The sequence below is a fragment of the Bactrocera dorsalis genome, chromosome 2 (assembly GCF_023373825.1).
Source record: "Bactrocera dorsalis isolate Fly_Bdor chromosome 2, ASM2337382v1, whole genome shotgun sequence".
Lineage (NCBI taxonomy): Eukaryota > Metazoa > Arthropoda > Insecta > Diptera > Tephritidae > Bactrocera > Bactrocera dorsalis.
The window spans coordinates 87749592-87769371 of record NC_064304.1 but is presented as its reverse complement, the minus strand read 5'-3'; the positions used below and the strand labels follow the sequence as shown (position 1 = coordinate 87769371).

The 19780-nt window shown below is 33.0% G+C and overlaps 1 protein-coding gene across 25 annotated transcripts in view; it reads right to left on the bottom strand.

Annotated features, from left to right (window-relative positions):
• Positions 1–428: 428 nt before the first annotated feature.
• The window catches only part of LOC105229556 (serine/threonine-protein phosphatase 2A 56 kDa regulatory subunit gamma isoform), a 31185-nt gene continuing 11833 nt past the window's right edge, over positions 429–19780 (bottom strand). For 15 of the 25 annotated variants that reach the window (XM_011209915.4, XM_011209908.4, XM_011209914.4 and 12 more), the window contains 7 exons: positions 15146–15320; positions 4222–4418; positions 3820–4154; positions 3530–3760; positions 3063–3455; positions 2765–2993; positions 762–2014 (listed from right to left, as the gene is read on the bottom strand). In XM_011209915.4, the coding sequence (XP_011208217.1) occupies positions 1871–2014; positions 2765–2993; positions 3063–3455; positions 3530–3760; positions 3820–4154; positions 4222–4418; positions 15146–15320 (1704 nt within the window). In that variant the 3' untranslated portion in view covers positions 762–1870. Of the gene's footprint in view, positions 562–761; positions 2015–2764; positions 2994–3062; positions 3456–3529; positions 3761–3819; positions 4155–4221; positions 4419–7788; positions 8300–11089; positions 12494–13712; positions 13763–15145; positions 15321–19780 lie in introns of those variants that run through there. The other 10 variants (XM_029551698.2, XM_019991539.3, XM_029551694.2 and 7 more) reach the window with 7 other exon arrangements.

Here is a 19780-nt window from a genome sequence, read left to right as displayed (position 1 = left end):
ATCGAAAGAGAAGCTGAAGAAGATAAAAAAAATGATTTTTTGAAGTGCTTCGAAGATTGGAAAAACCGTTGGCACAAGTGTATAATATCTCATGGGGATTACTTTGAAGGGGGGGCAAGATTGAATCATAGATATGTTAATTATTCTGTTAAGGGAAAAGAACAACAAATATCCTTGACGAATCGACTTCCAAACGTCTTTTGAGTCCCGTCGTTGACATTATCGACGATTGAACATTAATTTAATACACAATATTTTTTTAAATAAAACTTTGTAGATAGACAAACATTTCACGCCTTTAGTTCATATAAATTGCATTCAAACTTTACCGATTGATTTGAATGGTACAATACAATAAAGAAGGTTTCACCAGATAATTCCTGAATGTTTCCATATTTTTCAAAAATAGTTGAGTACACTCAAGAGAATTTGTTTTAAACATTTTCAAAAAGTTATTATTTTTTATATCTTTCGTTAATTTTCATTTTTATTCATAAATTAGATATAGTTAATCTTTCTTAAATTTAAATATTTGTGTATTAAAAGTAGTAACACATTTCACTGTAAAAGAGAAAAGAAATAAAAAAAAATTAGTTTTCAGTATTAAGGTCCTTTTGATGTTCATATGTACATAGTATGTATATGGATAATTTATTTAATAATAACTTTTTGTGTACGAATAATTTGTTCTTGCTTAAAAATTACTAACCCATAAAGTATCTATCCATCTTTCAATGCAAAACCACGTTTAAAGCATGCAATTATCTATTTCCAATACTCTATTGCATTTATCTACTAAAGATCCGCTCGTTTAATAACGGTTGATGAAACCTATGAGTTTATCTTTTGGGCTAAAAAACTGCACTCAATCAAACAGTTATATACCTGAACAGTATATAAGTACATATACGAGCACATGCACTGCAAACCATGTACATAACAGTTAAGCAACGGTAACATAGAATTAGGATGATATTTATTTTTTTATTGTTGTTTTATTTTTGACATTGATTAATAACTTGTATCATAAAATCGGTTCAGTATCGATTTTGATACTTCGAATTAAATATTCATTATTGCTAATGTGAATCGTATTTAAAACAAGATCTTCATAAATATATTGTATTACTGTATTCCACAAATTTGATATTAAAGTTACTCATATGTACTAATTAGTTATAAGCTGTTTTAATAGAATTATTGTAGATACAACAAAAGCAAAATATTCGTTTAAAATTATAACTTTAATTATTGATTGTATTATGCCTGTATTTTCAAATATTTAAGCAGCATTAAGCATTTGGTGTGTTTTACATTTGATTCGTAATCTATTACAATGGTAATATTTAAGAAGAAAAAATTTAATTTTTTATGGTTATATATATTAGCATAAATATGTAAACATTAATACGGCGGCATGCAGTTGACTTAGATAGCATTAGAAAATTGATAATTTTTTACATTTTAAGCACTTTTATTGTAAAAGGGTTTTATGTGGCAAACAAAGTCGAAAAGATTCAAAAGAAGAAATAACTGGTACTTCTCATTCAACAACCTTTGTAGGTTTCTTTTGCATTCATGAATAAAAAGAAACACAAATTACTTCTTAAACACTATAGATATTTTGGTTTCGAATACAAAACGTTTTGTTATCTCTGAAACTCGGACTGCTATATCTTTGTAATCTAGTATATATTTTTGTATGTTATGCATATGTTAGATAAGTAATGCTTATGCTTACTATATTCATAATATTTTCATTTTTCAATGAATTAATATATAGTATATCTACTTTAAGTATCAAGTTATATACTGCAATAGATACATATCTATGTTTTTTCTTGTATTGGGTTCACTTGTATAAATTCCTTTAATATTTGTTCACATCTGGAGGAGTCTTCAAGAAATCGTCCGTCCGCTTATGTTCGAATAGGGCACGAATTGTGCCACTATCAGCTGGTAAATCCGACTTTCGACGCAATAACGGTTTGTCTTTATTGCGTTCCCCTCGTATCTGTTTGGAATGAGTAATTTCACAAGTTGCAAATTGTCTTTTAACTATACTTGAAAATATCGATGCATACATGTGTATATACAAATTTGTGTATGAAGGCGTATGTTGTTATAAATGAATGTCCATAGTTTAGATAGATATTTTATTATTTAGTTTTATCCATCACAACTTTATATTTAAATATGTACAATACTAATTAACTGATTTACAAATACAGATTATATTAACACCACCGTAAATATCTACAAATATAAGCATGTGTTAATGAATTCGGGTAAAGCGTTTTCTTTTCCTTTGACTGTGAATAATATTAAATGAGTTCAAGATTTGTATAAAAATTACTGCACAATAAAACCAAACCACTATCTGTATTATATTCGAATAACGAATTCAGTTCCGAAAATGCCATATGTACGTGAAGTGTAATTTCCAAAATCTTAATTTAAGAATAATTTTTGGTCACAAACTTTTTTAAGGCATTTTTAAAAAATGTGTGGATATAGACTAAAATTGCATACTTGAAGTGAGTAGCTAAGTTGTAACATATAAATAACCAACATGCAGCCCTCGCAAGAACATAATAAAATTTAAACATATAGTATACTAGATCTAATGAGTAACAAAGATGAACTCCATGAAATTATTAGTAATCTATAGACCCGTATTAATTCAAATTATGTGTGGAAAATGTCCTTTAATACCACAGTTTTCACATAGACCTTTTTAAGCAACAACAAATATTTGGCTTACCTCTCTAGTTTCCTGTGCTGTTTGTTGTTGTATCTGCGGTTGTCTGCTTTCTTGTTCCAATTTGTCATAAGTTAGATCACAATTCTCATTCTCTTCAAACTCATTTTGACTACTTGAAATACTTAAATTATCCATTTGGCCACACATTTTAGGCCATTCAGGATTGCTTTTGGCTAAAGACTCTACTTGCATCCAAAGCTCTTCACGTTGTGACATCTTTTCACGTTCCCTAGTTAGTGAAGTAAAAAAAAAAACAAAGTTTGTATATATTTAAAATACAAAAAATATATGCATTTACAGTTGCTTTTCCTGGCGATAGTTTCGACTACACTCGTCGAAAAGGCGCTGATTCATCTCCATGAACAATTTTAGTGCATTATAAATCAGTCCATGTATAGTTTTATTCCAATGCGTTTTTGAATTACGATTTAAAGCCGGGAACATTATCGGCAAAATGACTTGCGAATTGTCTGCTATCAGCGACATTATATACTCGTTATTCCAGTAATAAAGCGCTCGTTCAGCCACCTGAAAATGTGGCGACGATACACATTTGGCGATTTGTCGAAATAGTGGCTCCATAACTTTTTGAAATTCAGCCGGTTCGATCACATCAAGCAGCTCCTCCAGTTCGTTTAAAAACATTACTTCCTTAGGACTATGTGTTTTGGGCCAGAACTTCAAAAGGCTCCTTTAAAAAAAAAATGTAATACACTTATGAAACATCAAATTATATATAATATGTAGCTCAATCATATTTCGAACCTTATTACTGGCTCCGATAAACTTGGATCTTTCTCCAAGAACTGCACAACGCAATATGTCAATTGCGGATGGTAAACAGATAGGCTTTTCGCTTTATGCAATGGTAATAAAACTTTCAGCAAAAATTGTTTGTGCTCCTCTTTTAGTGGTAATGCGAAACCATTTATAATACTACCGAGAATTTCTAAAAGTTCAGCAATGCCATTGTGATGCTCGGTCTCATAAATAAAACTATGTATACATAAATAACAATATAATATTGAAATTAATTAAATACATTCCATCCATACCGGTAAAATACGTTATTGATTTGTTTGCGTATAAATGCTCTTAAACCCAAAAACTTTCCATAGATCCGATGCAGTACAGTCTTAAGGAAATCACGTTCACGTGGATCCTCCGAATCAAAAAGGTCCAACAACTGCAACACAAATTGATGATCAATATAACGCTTAGCGATGTTTGGCTGAAAATCTGGTGATTCGAGAAAACGCAAAAATAGTTCGTAGACAAATTGTAAATGGGGCCACGATGACTCTAACGTAGGTTCATCTTCTTCCGGATCGAATTCAGCGCCGTTGGGATTCGATGAAGGGGGTAATGTGCGAAATAAATTTACCGCAAACTAGAGAAGAAATCATGTTACCAATCACATAAATCTATGGTGTGTTCCTTTATATAGAAATACTAACCATATTTATTGCCTCCGGATAAATTGCTTCCGTGATCACACCATTCTGGTTAGAGAGATACTCGACAATTTCGTGCAGAGCAGCGCGCTTTACTTCCTTCCATTTTAGATCGCTTAAGGGCTCGGAAAAATCGAAGAGTGTGCAACATTGCCTTAACTTTTGAATTAAAAGTTGTTCACGTTCATTTGCGGGCGTTTCTATGATTAAAACAAAAACAAGACCGGTTAAAAATGTCCTCATTACACGTATAATAATACACAAACTTAAATAGAAAAACTGGAAAAAGAGAACAGATGAAACAAAATAAACTCTTGAAATACGGTGAATTCAATAAAAAATGAGTGCCTGTTACAAAAAAAAATTTGTTCTAACCCTCTCTGACGCTTTCATGCTATGTATCGACTGCAACTTAACTAAATAATTATTATTTAATACTTAATTTGTAAGCACATTTTTATTTATTTCCAATGAGATAACTCAAATTCAATCACATTTGGTATGTTTAGCTTAGCAAATTACTCATTTGTTCGACGCAGTTAAGAGTTATTGTACTTGTGAAAAGAATGAGTCCCAATTTTATTAAGATTAAAATTTATTTAACTATTATTACATTTTTCGGAATGCTTTGTATGCAGCGGAGAACAAAGACAATTACATACAATTCGTAGCGTTAAAACTCGTATATACCCAAATCTACGTGCATTTTGTAGCAATATATAATTTCTTTTTAATACTTATATTCTTATTTTATCCACTGCTACTAACACACTGTTTAAGTAAAATGAATTTTTTAAGCATTTTACTCACATTTAGTCAATGTGTTGAAAATGTTTTATAACTACCTACAGATATTGTAAAATGCGTCAATCTAATATTTAAGCCATTTCTTCTTATTTTTTTGATACACAGGTATGCCGTCAGTAAGGAACTATACGTTGAACACCATTAAAACTTCGTACGGTTTCTTCCCTAAAAATATCAAAGGAATAAGTTAACCTATTGGTCAGGGAGATTAGAGAACTCTGTGTAGAGAGAATTATACAAATCGATCAAATTTCTCCTCATTTGAAGAGGACGAAAGACTCTCCTCTGTATCTCAAATCAATTTAAAAAATCCGGCTTTGTATTGTTTCGGAAATTTATATCGGAAAATTTAGAACATCAGGGGTAACCGAAAACGGTTTAATAAAAGTAATATTAGATTTTAACAGGTTATCTTCTATATCACATGCTTAACTCGTTCCGGTAGTAAGATCTTTAAGCTTTAATTTATTAGCTGGTTTTTGTCTTTCTATTTTAAATCAAAAACTAAAGAACACGCTTATTTACCAAATCAATTAAAAATAAAAAAAAAGATTTGTGGCATAACCTTGGACTTGAAAATCAGTAGTATAAAAATATCTAGCCAAATGTCTTTAAGGGGGTATTCTGGTCTAGGATTTTGAAAAAAATCGGTTTTCTTGTTGCATATTTTGAAAGATTTTCAAAAATATGACTTATTTTTGGAGATACAGCCGATTTTGTGACGTGGCGTCCGTGTTCACTAGAATTGTCTCCTAACCTTTAAACTCGTTTTTCTCGAAACTACTTTTTTGAGGTGGTTGACATGATATCTCAAGTTCTACTGAACCGATTCCTTTGAAATTTGGTATATATCTTCTTTATACAATGCTCTATCGTGTCTGCCTTGGATTTCCAAAAATTTTGATTTGAAGTATTTTTAAAAAAATCGAAAAGGTCAAAAAAATCGGGTAATATAAATTCTTTTTTTTTTTCAAGTCGACGTCATTTTGTTATTTTTTTTTTGTGAAAATGATCAACCCGATAACGACATCCTGACTAATGAAGAATCTTCTTGTTTTTTGTGTTTTAGATCTCTACAAGGGTTGAAATCACGTCAACCAGGACGCACCGTTTTTTTTGAAGCCCCCACTCCACCGGCCCGTATCTCGACGAATTTTGGTTTTTTTTTTGCAATTTTTTTTTATATTATTAAAATGTCAATAAAAAATTGATAGTAAAAATGTTTTTAATTTTTGTTTTATCTTAGTTTAAAAAATGCCTAAAATTCAAGCGTCTAGACCAGAATACCCCCTTAAAAGTATTATACTTGTATTATAAATATGAGATGAAGCAAGTGAGTGACTGGCAAGTAGTAAGTAAACGAAATGACAAGAAAATAATATGTACGTATGTATGTGCTATATAGCGCATGGAAAACACGAAAATCTTCTTCTATGGCTATATTCATGATTTTAGTGACTTTTTAAAACGCGTGCCCTGTTTATTTGTGATATTGAATATAGAAATGTTGACGTTAAATTATATCAAGGACCTCAACACAAGGCTTTAGTTAATATGGCTTTAGTAACCGATAGACAACTCAAAAAAAGCAGCACATAAAATACTTATGATTTTGTATTGAAGATGATTTTTATTAAATTTTATAAGCAGACCATAAGCATTGACGAAAAATATCGTTCTTTTGACATTTTATGTGACATAATAATCGTGGCATTCACTCACGAGTCTTTTGAATTGAGAGAATTCTCAAATATCGGTAAGGCGAATGTACGCGCTCCGTTATTGTGGGTTTGCCTGCCCATGTATTCCCATTTAAATATCGGTGCCAATGCGCTAATTTTAAGACGCCAAAATATATTGCAAAACTGCAATTTAGCGTTGACTTCTACCGGCTGCATTCTCAGCAATTGGCAAGAGCTTTATAAAATAAATTAGCAAAAACATTGCGCTAATTTGTTGCCTTGCCTATGCAACGACTATGCTTGCGACTCTTGTCTCTTTATTTAGACATAGCATTTGCAAGAAAAAACAAACACTAGCGCAAGACGATCGACCAAAAGCAAAGTTTCCCAAACGCTAAGTGCTATACATATGTATCTATATTATAGTCAAAATTACTTCGGAATAAACTGGGAGAATATATAATTTTATTTTCCAGAATACGATTAAATTCCACAATTCGTTCTGACGCTTCAAAATGATCATTCATCATAAGGGATTCAAAAAAATTAAGAGATAAAACGTTGTGGCTTTCAAAGTTTTTACATAGGTCAATATTTATGGTGATTCCGGTGATTGATTTTATCATCATACTAGCAATAATCTTACTAAATGCGAAAATACCTAAATATTATGTGATTAACTCTGCAATATCCCTTAAAGCACTTAGCTTTTTTCTAAAATATTCGAAAAGTCAAAAATCATTATCTCATATTTCTTGTAATTAGTAAATATAAAAATATGACTTACTTAAAAAAGTTTACATCCGCACTTACATTATATTAAATAATAATAAACATACAATTAATAAATTAAAAACACTTTAACCAAATTATTGTTTAATCAGTAATTTTTTTATTTGCAAAAAAAAAAAAACAATGTTACAATAAATATGCAAAAGCCATAATAATTGTTTTGATAAAAACTATAAAGATAATTATTACCAAAATAAAGTGCGTGTAATTAAACCACGAAATAAAGAGGAAAGTGTTGAGATTTCACTAATAGAGGGAAGCATATAAAAGCAAAATTGTTGATAAGCACCTCGTAGGAGCGGCAGAGGTGTGGCCGTCGATGTTGTGGATGGTGAATGGAATAGATTGCGGTCTCTGGCGCGTCCAGGACTTCCAGTAATTTGTTGTAAAGTTTGTGGCGATAGAATTCCGTTGCCATTTGTGTTGTCCTTGCTGCAGTTATCATTATCAACGCCGTCAACTCCGCCGTTACAAGTACTGTTACCAAGACCAGTGTTCATGGTATTATGCGCTTCGTCGCCATTTTGAAAATGGGAGGCATTGGTATTATTTAATTTTGCTGCTAAAGACGTACCATTTCCGCTGCACAATGAAAGTCCGTTTTTACCGGCGTTATTGTTCGCTGACCCACCGATTCCCAATGAAATACTAATACCACTAACGATATTTTGTGCCACATTTGCACTGCCACTTCCTGCAGAATTTGCTGCTTGTCCTATCGCTACAGAAGCAGCCGAGTTTCCAACATTTTTTGTGGCATTGAGAATATTTTTGATTGCGGCGGCTGCACTCACCGGCGACTGATTACCAACAATCCACGAAGTGTTGTAAATGTTAAATATTAGTTTTAAATTGTGCAGAAACAGCAGTAGATGACGATGGTATGGTAATGGCAATGGACACACACATGATTTTTTGTCAGTGGGCGGAAGAAATTCAAAGTGGTATGCATTATGATATTTGTGAAATGTAATATATGCATCGAATCGCGATGAAATGTTTTTGTTTTATTGATTGGTTGGTTAGGAGAGATTAAGTAATATATTAATATATATATACATATATATATTTTTAATCAATATATAAAGAGGATGAGGATAAGGGGTGGCATGCTAGATGTATTGACTATATACCAAGTCTGTCGCAAAAGAAACAGGACTGTTAAAAAAAAAATTAATATTTTTCAAAAGTTTTATTTTTTTATTCAAAGTAGTTTCCTTGTGCTTCGATACAGCGTTTAGCCCGGTCAATTAGCATTTCAAATGAGTGTTTAAGGTAATTTTTCGGAATGCTCTTGAGAATATCGGTCGTCGCCTTTTGGATAGCTGAAATGTCCTGAAACCAGTGTCCTTTCATGGGCAAATGAAGTTTTCCAAATAGGTAAAAATCACAGGGTGCCAGATCAGGTGAGTAGGGTGAGTGATTAATGGTTAATATGGAGTTTTTTGTCAAAAAATCCGTGACAAGCGTCGACCGATGACACGGCGCAATCACAAATCGTGCAACAGGCGCCAGAACCCTGCCTCACGGTATTGTGGTCGAGCACGACGAATGCGTGACAAAAAACGCTTCATAACACCAAGGTAAAACACAGCATTAATCGTTTGGCCAGGTGGGACGAACTCTCGGTGTACAATACCCTCGGAATCGTAAAAACAAATCAGCATTGTCTTTATTTTTGACTTCTGAAGACGACTTGGCCGGCCCGACTTCTGATCGTCACAGAGGTCCTCACGACCTTCTTGGAATCGCTTAAACCACTCATGCACATTACTACGGGATAGGCACTGATCCCCTTAAACTTTATTCATCATTTGAAATGTTTCAGTAAACGTTTCCCAAGTTTAAAACAAAATTTAATATTTGCTCTTTGTTCAAAATGCATTTTACGACCGATGACCAAAAGCTGCTGTCATTTTTTGATCGATAACATCGATTGTAGTTATCCAATTGTTTTAAAATTTTTACGAAATGTCAACAAGAGATCAAACTTTTTATTTCATATACCCACCAATAGGTGACGCCACCAGAAACAGTTGTATTTAAAAAGTTCTGTTTCTTTTGCGATAGACTTCATTTACAGGGGTTACATGGCTTTCACGCCATAAAGAAATTAATCAAGAATATTGTCCTAAATGCTCAAATTCACACCTATAATAGTTTTGGAGATACAGCCTTGAAAAGTTGCGCACTAGAGTTGGTTAGGAGAGATTAAGTAATATATTAACATATATGTATATTTTTTTTAATCAAAAAGGCTCTAGCAAACAAGAACGCCGTGATGTTAAATAGTTCCAAGAGTGTCAACCCGTTTACGTCATTTTTCGATGACTCGGTGCAACATTTCGGCTTGGCTTTCACATCATTTTAGGGGTCATTTGACTTGACTATTTCTCAAAATTAACACGTCGCGCATGAGGCGACGCACTGCCTTGACGGTTAGATGATGTCATCATACCACAATCCATACCCAAAGGTTCTTCTTGGGGATGCAATTGCATTCCCTGAACCACAGAAGGATTTGACTGACTCCAATGGTAAAAACTTTGTTGGTTGACGAACCTATTAAGCCATATAGGGCCCCTTACGAAAAATAATTTTTCGATGAACGTGAGTTTCCGTAATAATCTTAGACGATTTCATAAAGTTGTACCAAAGTGAAACATGACGTGATGAAATGTCAAGCCTTAATGAATAATCTGACAAAATTTTACACAAATCCGTAAGCAAACATAGCCGTCACGAACTGTCAAACACACGTCATCCCTATTGGTAGACGCTGTAGTTACTTAAAACTTTAAATGCGATTTTTCAGAACTGTGTTTTCAAAGTCAGTTGACAAGATTTTTGCATTAAATAGAGTATTTTTCTTTGGATGATCCTACCATAGCGTCAAAGCGGAGTCATCCATTGTTTCGGAGAACTGCCGGAAATGACGTCTTAATGGCCGATTTTTTAATACATTTCTTTGAAATTTTGAATAATTAAAAGTTTGAATAAAATACATTCATTTAATTTTTTACATTAAAAAAAATTATTGAAAATATGACGTTTTTTACTCGAGGAAACCTATGTAACCCCCTAATAAAATGCCTGGAAGAAGTTATTTTTTTTTTATAAATGAAACTATTAAACATTTACAAAAAAAAACCAGCATGCATACACTGAGCTCCTAAACTAGATATTGATGAATTTAATGCTCTGTTGGTTAAGGTGAAGTGAAAGGAATTTAACGATGTTCTTTAACATATAGTGCATATGTACATACTAGGGCTATGCAAATAATCGTTAAACATTTTGTTGATTAAAGTATTTCAATTACTAAACTAGAGTGAAATTGTTGAGTATCTGCATAATTCATAAAATTTAAAATGTTTGATGAAGTGATACTTTAAAGTGAAAGCCCGAGTGTTAGGGCAATTTTGAAGTAAGTATCGAATTTTAATTAGAATATATTCGAATGTTTTGCGGTTTCATTAATACATAATTGTATCAATGTATTAAATAGTAAATTCTTATCATAACCTTAGTTCTTACATATGTACGTATGTGTTTACTGATAGGTTAAATATGAATGAAATCAATCAAACCTTATTATTAGTGGTTAATGATGGTGAGGCAGCCGTTGAAAGCAGTGAAGTAGCCGATGTGGCAGCTGAAAAGTGCTGTGTCAGTGTCGCAACCAGTGAAGATGACGTTGCCGTCGTTGACGAGGTGACAATGGCAGTGCTGATGCTATTGGTGGCAACCCCGCCAACGCCAACACCGCCAATGCCACTACCAGGCATTCCACCAACAACTGGCGTGCTTGTTCCGGCCGAATTCGATATACATGCAGATGACGATGAGGAATATGAGGATGTGCTGTTGGAAGCGTATGTAGAGGCTACGGTATTGGGATTATAAGTATATGTCGACGAAGATTTGTTGCTTGAATTGTAAATAGATGCAACGGCAGCAGAAACTATACCTGAACCAATAGAATTTGTTGTTATAGATGATAACGCGCTGCTGCTTGTTGTAATTGATTGTGATGCAACCGCCGTTGCCTGTATTTCGGCCTTTTGTCGCTGTTGATGCTGTGACATTGTGGACGTAAGAGAATTGTGATTATTAACCAAATGTGTTCCAGAAACCAAAGTTTCATCAACTAGAAATTTAGCTTTGATTTCTTCAATGTTTGTGGTATTAAATGTTAAATAGTTATTCGCTACTATAATCCTTTGCTTTGTTAAGTCGCCGCTAACAATGTGTGGGCTAGCGTTGTCTTTAAAACTGTTCGCATTTGACAAATGCGATAGATTTTTGTAAGAGTCGTTTTTCTTGCTGGCCAACTGATCAAGTCCACTGTGAAATGACGGTGACTTGGGTATACCTAAGCCATAATAATTTGTCAGGGAACTAGCCGCTGGAAGTGTTGAGGTTGAGGACGAAGTTGTTGTTGTTGAGTTGGATGCAATACTTGTTTTAATAGACACCAATGTTGAGGTTTCAAGCTTTTCTGTTAAACAGCTAAATGTACAGCCTACAGTTTGATTTGTTTTGTCGTTAATGTTAGTTCCGTTATTGTTAATGTTTTGGTGTTGATGACTATCACTCGATTTCACTGGATCGATAGATACAGTAATTGAGGTTGATGTAGTGGAGTCACCCCCACACACGACAGTCGATGGTTTTAGATCACTACCTGTATGTCGAGTTTTTGTTGAACACAATTGTGATTGCGGCACGTGGAATTGTTGTTCACAGTGTTGTTGTGATAGTTGCTTAAAGCCGGCTGAGTTGCCCGCATAGTATTTAGCATTGAATACCATTTCATATCAAAACTGTTGCTGATTTGGTATTAATTCACATTTCGATTAAAGAACACTTTAATACAATTTCGGCTTTAATACTATTCGAAGATTTTTGCAAATTGAATACTGGAGAAACTTTACAAAATGCTGGAGATTCAGATGTTTCGTATTTAACTTTTTTTTCGCACTTATCGTCGCCTGATATTCACATAGCAATATTTGCATTTATTTAATTAAAATTGTTCGATTTTCAAATCAATTTCGTATTTGAAAAAATTATTCTTTATTGAATATTTCTGCGTATGCGTTAAATGAACACATTGCAAAAATAAAAAATATGTATGTATGTGTAATAGTAATATCTCTGCTAAGCAAACAAAAACAAAATAAAGTATACTTCGTTATATACATATATTTAGGCAGCATGTATGTATATATGTACATAATTTTTAACTTTCTATGAAGCAGGCTGCAAAGAGTTATTTTATTATTTTTGCACATAAATATGTTTGAAGTTACAAGTGCATTTATGGAATAATTGACATAATTAATGCGTTGTTGTTATGTTATAGCAATAAAAATTATGAGATTTTATGATTTCGCGGGATGGCACGTATTCTTTAGTAAAAGAGTTAATACAAAAGTTCAAGATATTGCTAGACTAGTGAGTTTCTTAGAATCATCCTCTTAATTAGGTTCAACACAATTATTTTATTTTTTACTATGTATGTAAATTCGTAATTATATTACCAATTCGATATATTCCACATGTACATAGATACATACATGCATAGAATACAAACCTATACTCTTTTACTCTAGTCACTAGCATAAAAAATTAGTAATGAAAGAATTTGCAATCAATTATTTAAACTATATATATTTTTGTACTAATGTATGTGTTCATGTGTATTATGAGTGTATGCATATGTTTTTGAAATTGTTGGCCTGTAGTTATTATTATTTTATATCTGTCAGCACTTTTTTGGATCCTGGCTAAAGGCCGCACATCATTTCATTGGACAAAATTAAAATTAGGACTCCCGGATCCACGACCGAAAAATTCGAACACCGGAGCGGTCAGTATAACAAAATAGGAATGCCGAAACAGTCCAAATCAATCATATTTAATACGCAGTAACTTAGTATAGGTTCAATCATATACATATGTATGACTGTAGGACCATATATATTCGCCGCAACACCAACCACTAACTAACCACTGATAGGTGTTGGCCATCAATTGATATGTGGGTTCAACGTGTAACATTTCTACTTCATTTACCAATACTATTGATTTTTTAAATTCAATTATTTATCACACACTGAGAAAGCCTTAAAATACTAGCCAAATTGCTATTTTCGGTCTAAATTGTTAATTAATAAATATATACTTGTATATTCTTTGTGACTTTACCCAACCGTAGAGCAAGAACACTGTGTGTTCACTAACGCACTCCGTGTCGTACTTGTCGGAAAATCAATATGTTTTTCCATGTTACTCCCTTTATAGAAACAAGGGAGACTTTTTTGACGTCGCATATTCAATGTGTACACTCACATAGGGAGATTCATAAAAATGGTGTTCTCGCACACAACAGTTTATTAAAGGATATCCCAAGGATATTGTAGATGAGAGCAAGAGAGATAATCATACTAAGATGTTTTATTATTAAAAGATATTAAAAAAGATTTGAATGAAAACTCGGTTTAAATTGGAAAATATTAATTATTCTGTAGAAATAAAATATTTTCAATGCAACATTAGTTTAATTTTCTTTAAGTTAGTCCCCAAAACTCATTTCCTGACATATATGTATGTATATTTATAAGATATTAAAGTGGAATAAATTGGTAATTACATAAATTCTAGAATCTTAACCCTAATATACATATATCAGGATTCAAATAGAATAAATGGCTTGGAACAGACCGCGGTCTGGAAGAAAATGCTGCACATACATATTATAACAGTAAATTATTGCTTTAAATATTTTAAATATACATACATATATAATAGTTAAGGTTATTGTTAGCATTCATTTTATAGGTTAAATAAATTCATACATATGTTATCAAAGACTGATATAGTTGACAAGTGATTTTATAGTTAAAATTAAAAATCTTGCCAAATCCTAAGTTTATAAATAATTGAATGGATATATTTCCCTCCATGTCTTTTCCTTAAGCAATCGGTAGACGACATGGAAATCTTTGCGGCAACACTGATTTACACATGCATGTACAAAGGTACAGCAACTTATTTAAACAATTTAGCTAAAACAGTGATTAAAGAAATCGTACAATTCTATTAGTACCATTCCTATTAATGATTGACATTACTCAGAACTAGGAACTCATTTATTTGTAGGAGCTAAATTAATTGTAAAGAAAACAATATCCTTCCAATGTGGCATTTCCGAAATAAAATAAAGTCAACGAAGACTTAGGTACTTATATACCTTTTCTAAAAAACTCCCAATGCATATTAAAAAATTATGAATATTTTAAAACTCAAAATATTATACATATTGCCGGTTCATACAAGAAGACGTTTGTTGCCGCGTTTCGTAGTTTGTGGGACGATGGACACCGAGACGTTGTGCTTAGAAAACACACTTTGTGTTCTCAGTCACAACAGTTCGCTGATACGTAACTCGGCATTGAATAGCATTTTCAAATTGCCCAACTCGAGGATACCGAACTCCAGTCGCCTATGTAAACAACAAAATGGATGTTGCCGATAATGGGCAACAAAAGTTTTCGGGTATAAACTCAGACATATGTATGTATGTTACATAGTATGTTTCAAAAATACGCATATACATTTCTATCTCGGTGTTTACTTACTTTCATTGAGAGGGCTCAAGGCTGTTAATTCACAATTTTTTGTAACATTGTAACGGGAACTGCTTTGGCGTTTCTCCTTTTTGACAATTGGCGTTGCTAATAAACTTAAGCCTTTGGTGATTGGTGTCGGTGGTGGACCATCGCGGGGAGGTGTGTTTTTATTATCCTTATTAGCCTGGAAAACGAAATGCAGCAACAAAAAAATTAAGTTTTATTAAAAAATAAATAAAATGATGAAAGTGGGTACATACATAAAAAAAATATGGTAAAAACTCAATGACATAAACAAAAGCATGCGCAGTTTGTACCATCAATTATCCTACTTATGAATAGAGTTACCAGATACAAGTGATATTTGTGATTGCTAGAAAATTTTTCAGAGTATCTTCAAGCGGAGTACTAGCATCTAATAGTATGGTAATTTAAGCAAAGCGAAAGAATTTTCTCTAATATTTGATCTAATTTGTTTACCTTGGTTCTGGCAAAGCCTTGCCTCTTAAGTCTTGCTGTCTGTGAGATTTAAACATTTTTCATCTTTTCATTAAAAATTTTTTGTAATTTGTTAAAATAATTAAATAAAACCAACAAGTAAGGAAGAACTAAATTCGGATGTAACCGAACATTTCATACTCTTGCAACTTGCAGGGATCAAAGTTGCCACATATTGATATAAGTATATAGGTGTCACATATTAAAGAATGTTGCAAAAGAATTCAAAATTCATAACTCGATGAAATCGTGAATGAATATTAATCAAATTTGATATTTTATAAAGTCAGCCGGAAGTTGAAAATATTTATATTAGGAAAATATTCACCCGATTCAAACCATTTGTGACATTACCGACATACTACAAGTATTATTGGAAGAGAATTCTCTCCTAATTTTAATAATATATCCACACATTTGATGCCAGAGTTCTTGAAAAGTTATATCCAAGTTCGATAATTTTTTGGGGTTAACTTAGAGGTTCTATTTATGCAAAGTTTTATCCAGATATATGATTGGTTTTTAATTTATATACCGGAAAGTGAAATACTCATTTGCACATGTAGGAATGTTAGGATAATATTATATACCAAATTTGGTTGAAATCGGTAGTGTAGGTGCGAGCTATGAATTTTCGCCTAAATATGGGCAGTTTAGGAAATATAAGTATAAATAAAATCTGTTAGCGGCTGGGTTATGGCCATTTATAGGTTTGCGATTAATGGCGTTTTGGTCGTGGTATTAGTCCGATTACACCTATTTATGAACTTGTCTACGAAAAAAGGGTTTTTGCTAAGCAAAACTTGTATCGAGTTTCATCACAATATCTTAATATTTACTCAAGCTACAGCTTGCACAGACAAATGGACGGTCAGACAGACATCCGTTTAATATATGTATATAACCCTATAATTATCTCGATTAGTTTTTGGTGATACAAACAACCGTCAGAATATATGAAAATGTCAAACGAATCGTATTTATGTATATGTGACCTGGTCTACGAAAATCTCGTATATATAATATAGAAACGCGCAGTTCTTTCTTGCGTGGTGTTTGATTCTCGTTTAATTATTATAATGGGCAAAAAAAGTCATGTACTCCAAAAATGAGAGAGTTGATTGTAAGGTGCTATGAAAAGGAGAAATTGCAAATATCAGATATCGCACAAAGGTTTGGTTGCTCCAAAAAATTGGTATTTGGAGCTATTAATCTGTATAAAAAAACAAAGGAATTTGAAACCCCTATCACGAAGATCAGACCTCGAAAAACCACTTCAGCAGAAGACCGAATAATTTGTTGGACGAACAAAAACAAACCTTTCATGACTTGGCTTGAAATAAAGGCTGAAGTTGGACAAGAAATTAATGTAGAAATCTCAGCTCGGACGATAGGAAGGCGTTTACAGGAGTCGGGACTTCGTGGGTGCATTGCGCAAAAAACAGCTTGTAGCAAAAAAAAATATTAAGAAGTAATTGCGATTTGCAAAGGATATGCTGAAGAAAAATCCCCAATACTGGAATAGAGTTCTCTGGGGTGACGAATCTAAGTTAAATTTATTCCAGTCTGGCCGACGTATGTAAGCCGTCCTCCCAAAACGGCGCTGAACCCCAGGTACACTGTGAAAACAGTAAACACGGTGGCGGATCTGTTATGGTTTGGGGAGCGTTTTCCTTTCGTGGTGTTGGCCTAATTGTGCGTATTCAAGGGATAATGGACCAACATCAATATAAAAATATTCTGGAGAATGTAATGAAACCATATTCCTTTGAGAATATGCCAGTTCAGTACATTTTCCAGCACAATAATGACCCAAAACACACTTCAAGGTTAGTGAAAAGCTGGTTTTCGGATAAAAATATTGATGTTTTGGATTGGCCTCCGCAAAGTCCTGATCTCAACCCAATTGAAAACTTATGGGCAATTGTGAAACGTGATCTTAAGGACAAGTAACTGCGAAATAATGAGAAGTTATTTCAAATGGTTCAACAAAGTTGGAGCAGCATATCAGTGCAAACATGCCAACAATTAATCCGAAAGCTAGGCAATGTTGTTAAAAATAAGGGGTATTCAACAAAATACTAAAAATTTTAATCGATTTTTTCAATTTTATATAAATATTTTTAAGTTGTTACTGTCGTTTCTAATTATATGACCAAACTTAATTTGGTGTTATTTGTGTTTACCTCATTTTCTTAAAAATAAAATTAATGTTGTTGTCTTTCATGTAAAATTCTAATAAAATGTGTTACTTTGTTGATTCCAATTTATAGTTTTAATGTGGCAATCTAAATAATTAAAATAAATTAAGAAAACTATATGCAACAAAGTCGTTTCTAATTAAGTATTGTCTCCTGCTTAGCGATCCCTGTGCCAAATTGCAGTTTTATGTCTTAATTTATTTAGTTATGGTACTTTATACGTTTTTGGTTAATGGGGATGGGGGCGTGGCAATTAGTAATTCTTTACGGAACCTAGTATATCCATATTGTGACAAAAAAGTACCCGGAAATTGTTAATAAAACACAAAATATTTAATTATTCATCATATTTATTTTGTCGCCTCCAAATTAATGTCCTCCAAATGTAATACACTTATGCCAACGGTTCTTCCATATCTCGAAACACTTTTCATAAGCACTTTTTGGGATGGCCGTCAGCTTCTTCTGCGAATTTTGTTTTATCTCTTCGCTCGAGTGGAAACATGTTACACGGAGGGGCAATTTCAGTTATGGGAACAAAAAAAATCATGGTTGATCGATGGTATTCACTGCGTTTTTGGCTCTATATTATGTCACAACTGTACTGTTTTTTGTAAAAAATTAAGCTTTATCGGGACAAGTCGAGCAAGTACGCGTTTCAATTCTTTAATATTTTCATCAGTTGAAGAGGTTGAAGGTCGTCCAGAACGAGGCATTTCTTCATCGATCTCACGACCGTAAGCCTTTTCCAACATTCGCATCGACTGTGCACACGAAATTACCAACTTAGCAAAATACTCTTTTTTGGAATATAATTACAATTTCCGGGTGTTTTTTTATAATCTTGTAAACTATTATACTTTTACAACATGTTGCTTTACACATTTTACGAATTTTTGTACGTTTATCAGAGATAATTTGAACGAATTATTTTGTCCATGTCCGTTCATTGCAACACACTGTCCGATTATAGGAATTGGTATTGTATGAAAATGTTTAGGTAAACGTTGTGTTAATAAAATTTGTCCGGTTATGGAAAGTGTCCTGCGAATAACAACTGTCGGTATTGATAAGTTTCACTGTGTACACAGATGGACAACGAAAAATAATAATTCATAATGTTCAAGCCAAACCACCAAAAACTCCAAAAATTGCTTGGACAAAAGTAATCACCAACTTCAACAATCTTATTTTAAATAAATTTTTATATAAGGTTTAAATTTTGTTTGCAACCCCTTTCGGCGACTGGGGAGGTGTCCGAAATAAATGGAAGATATTATAAAAAAGCCAAAGCCGTACAATCTCAGACGTATGCTGTTTTCAAATCGACCTAAATGCCACTCTTCTCTTTTATAGCCTCATCTACGAAAATGAGATTGCCCACGCCTACAGTGGCCATATACCCCTACACCACAAGCCCGCAATGCTTCATTATGGTTTGCATGTTTTGAGGTTCCAGTTTTGTTTTTTTTACCACCATGTTAAAATACGGCCATCTGAGCGGTAGATATTCACTTTTACCGGAGAATAACACTCTTCCCATAATGAACTACTTTTTACTTGGTGCTTTTTGAAAAAACGTTGCGCTTCTTCTAATTTATCTAACTTACGCGGCAAACCCAGCTTCATCCAGCACAAGTCGAACTGTTCGTGTGTTCTGTTATGTCCAAATCTTCAGTTAATTTCGTGTAATTTTGGAAAATTCTGTTTTGTTATTTTTCACATGCTTGTCTCACTTAGTTTGCAAGGACCGCCAGTGCGAAGGCAATTTTTGTATGTGCTTGTTTTTCGAATTGTTTTAAAATGCTGGGAACGGTTGATCACGGTCTTGACACAATAGAGCTCACGTCTTTTATGAATTTTCCACTAGTTAATAAATTCGCGATTATTATTCTCTCTTTCTCTGTCGTTTCTTTACGCTTACGACCCATTTTTACTTTACTTT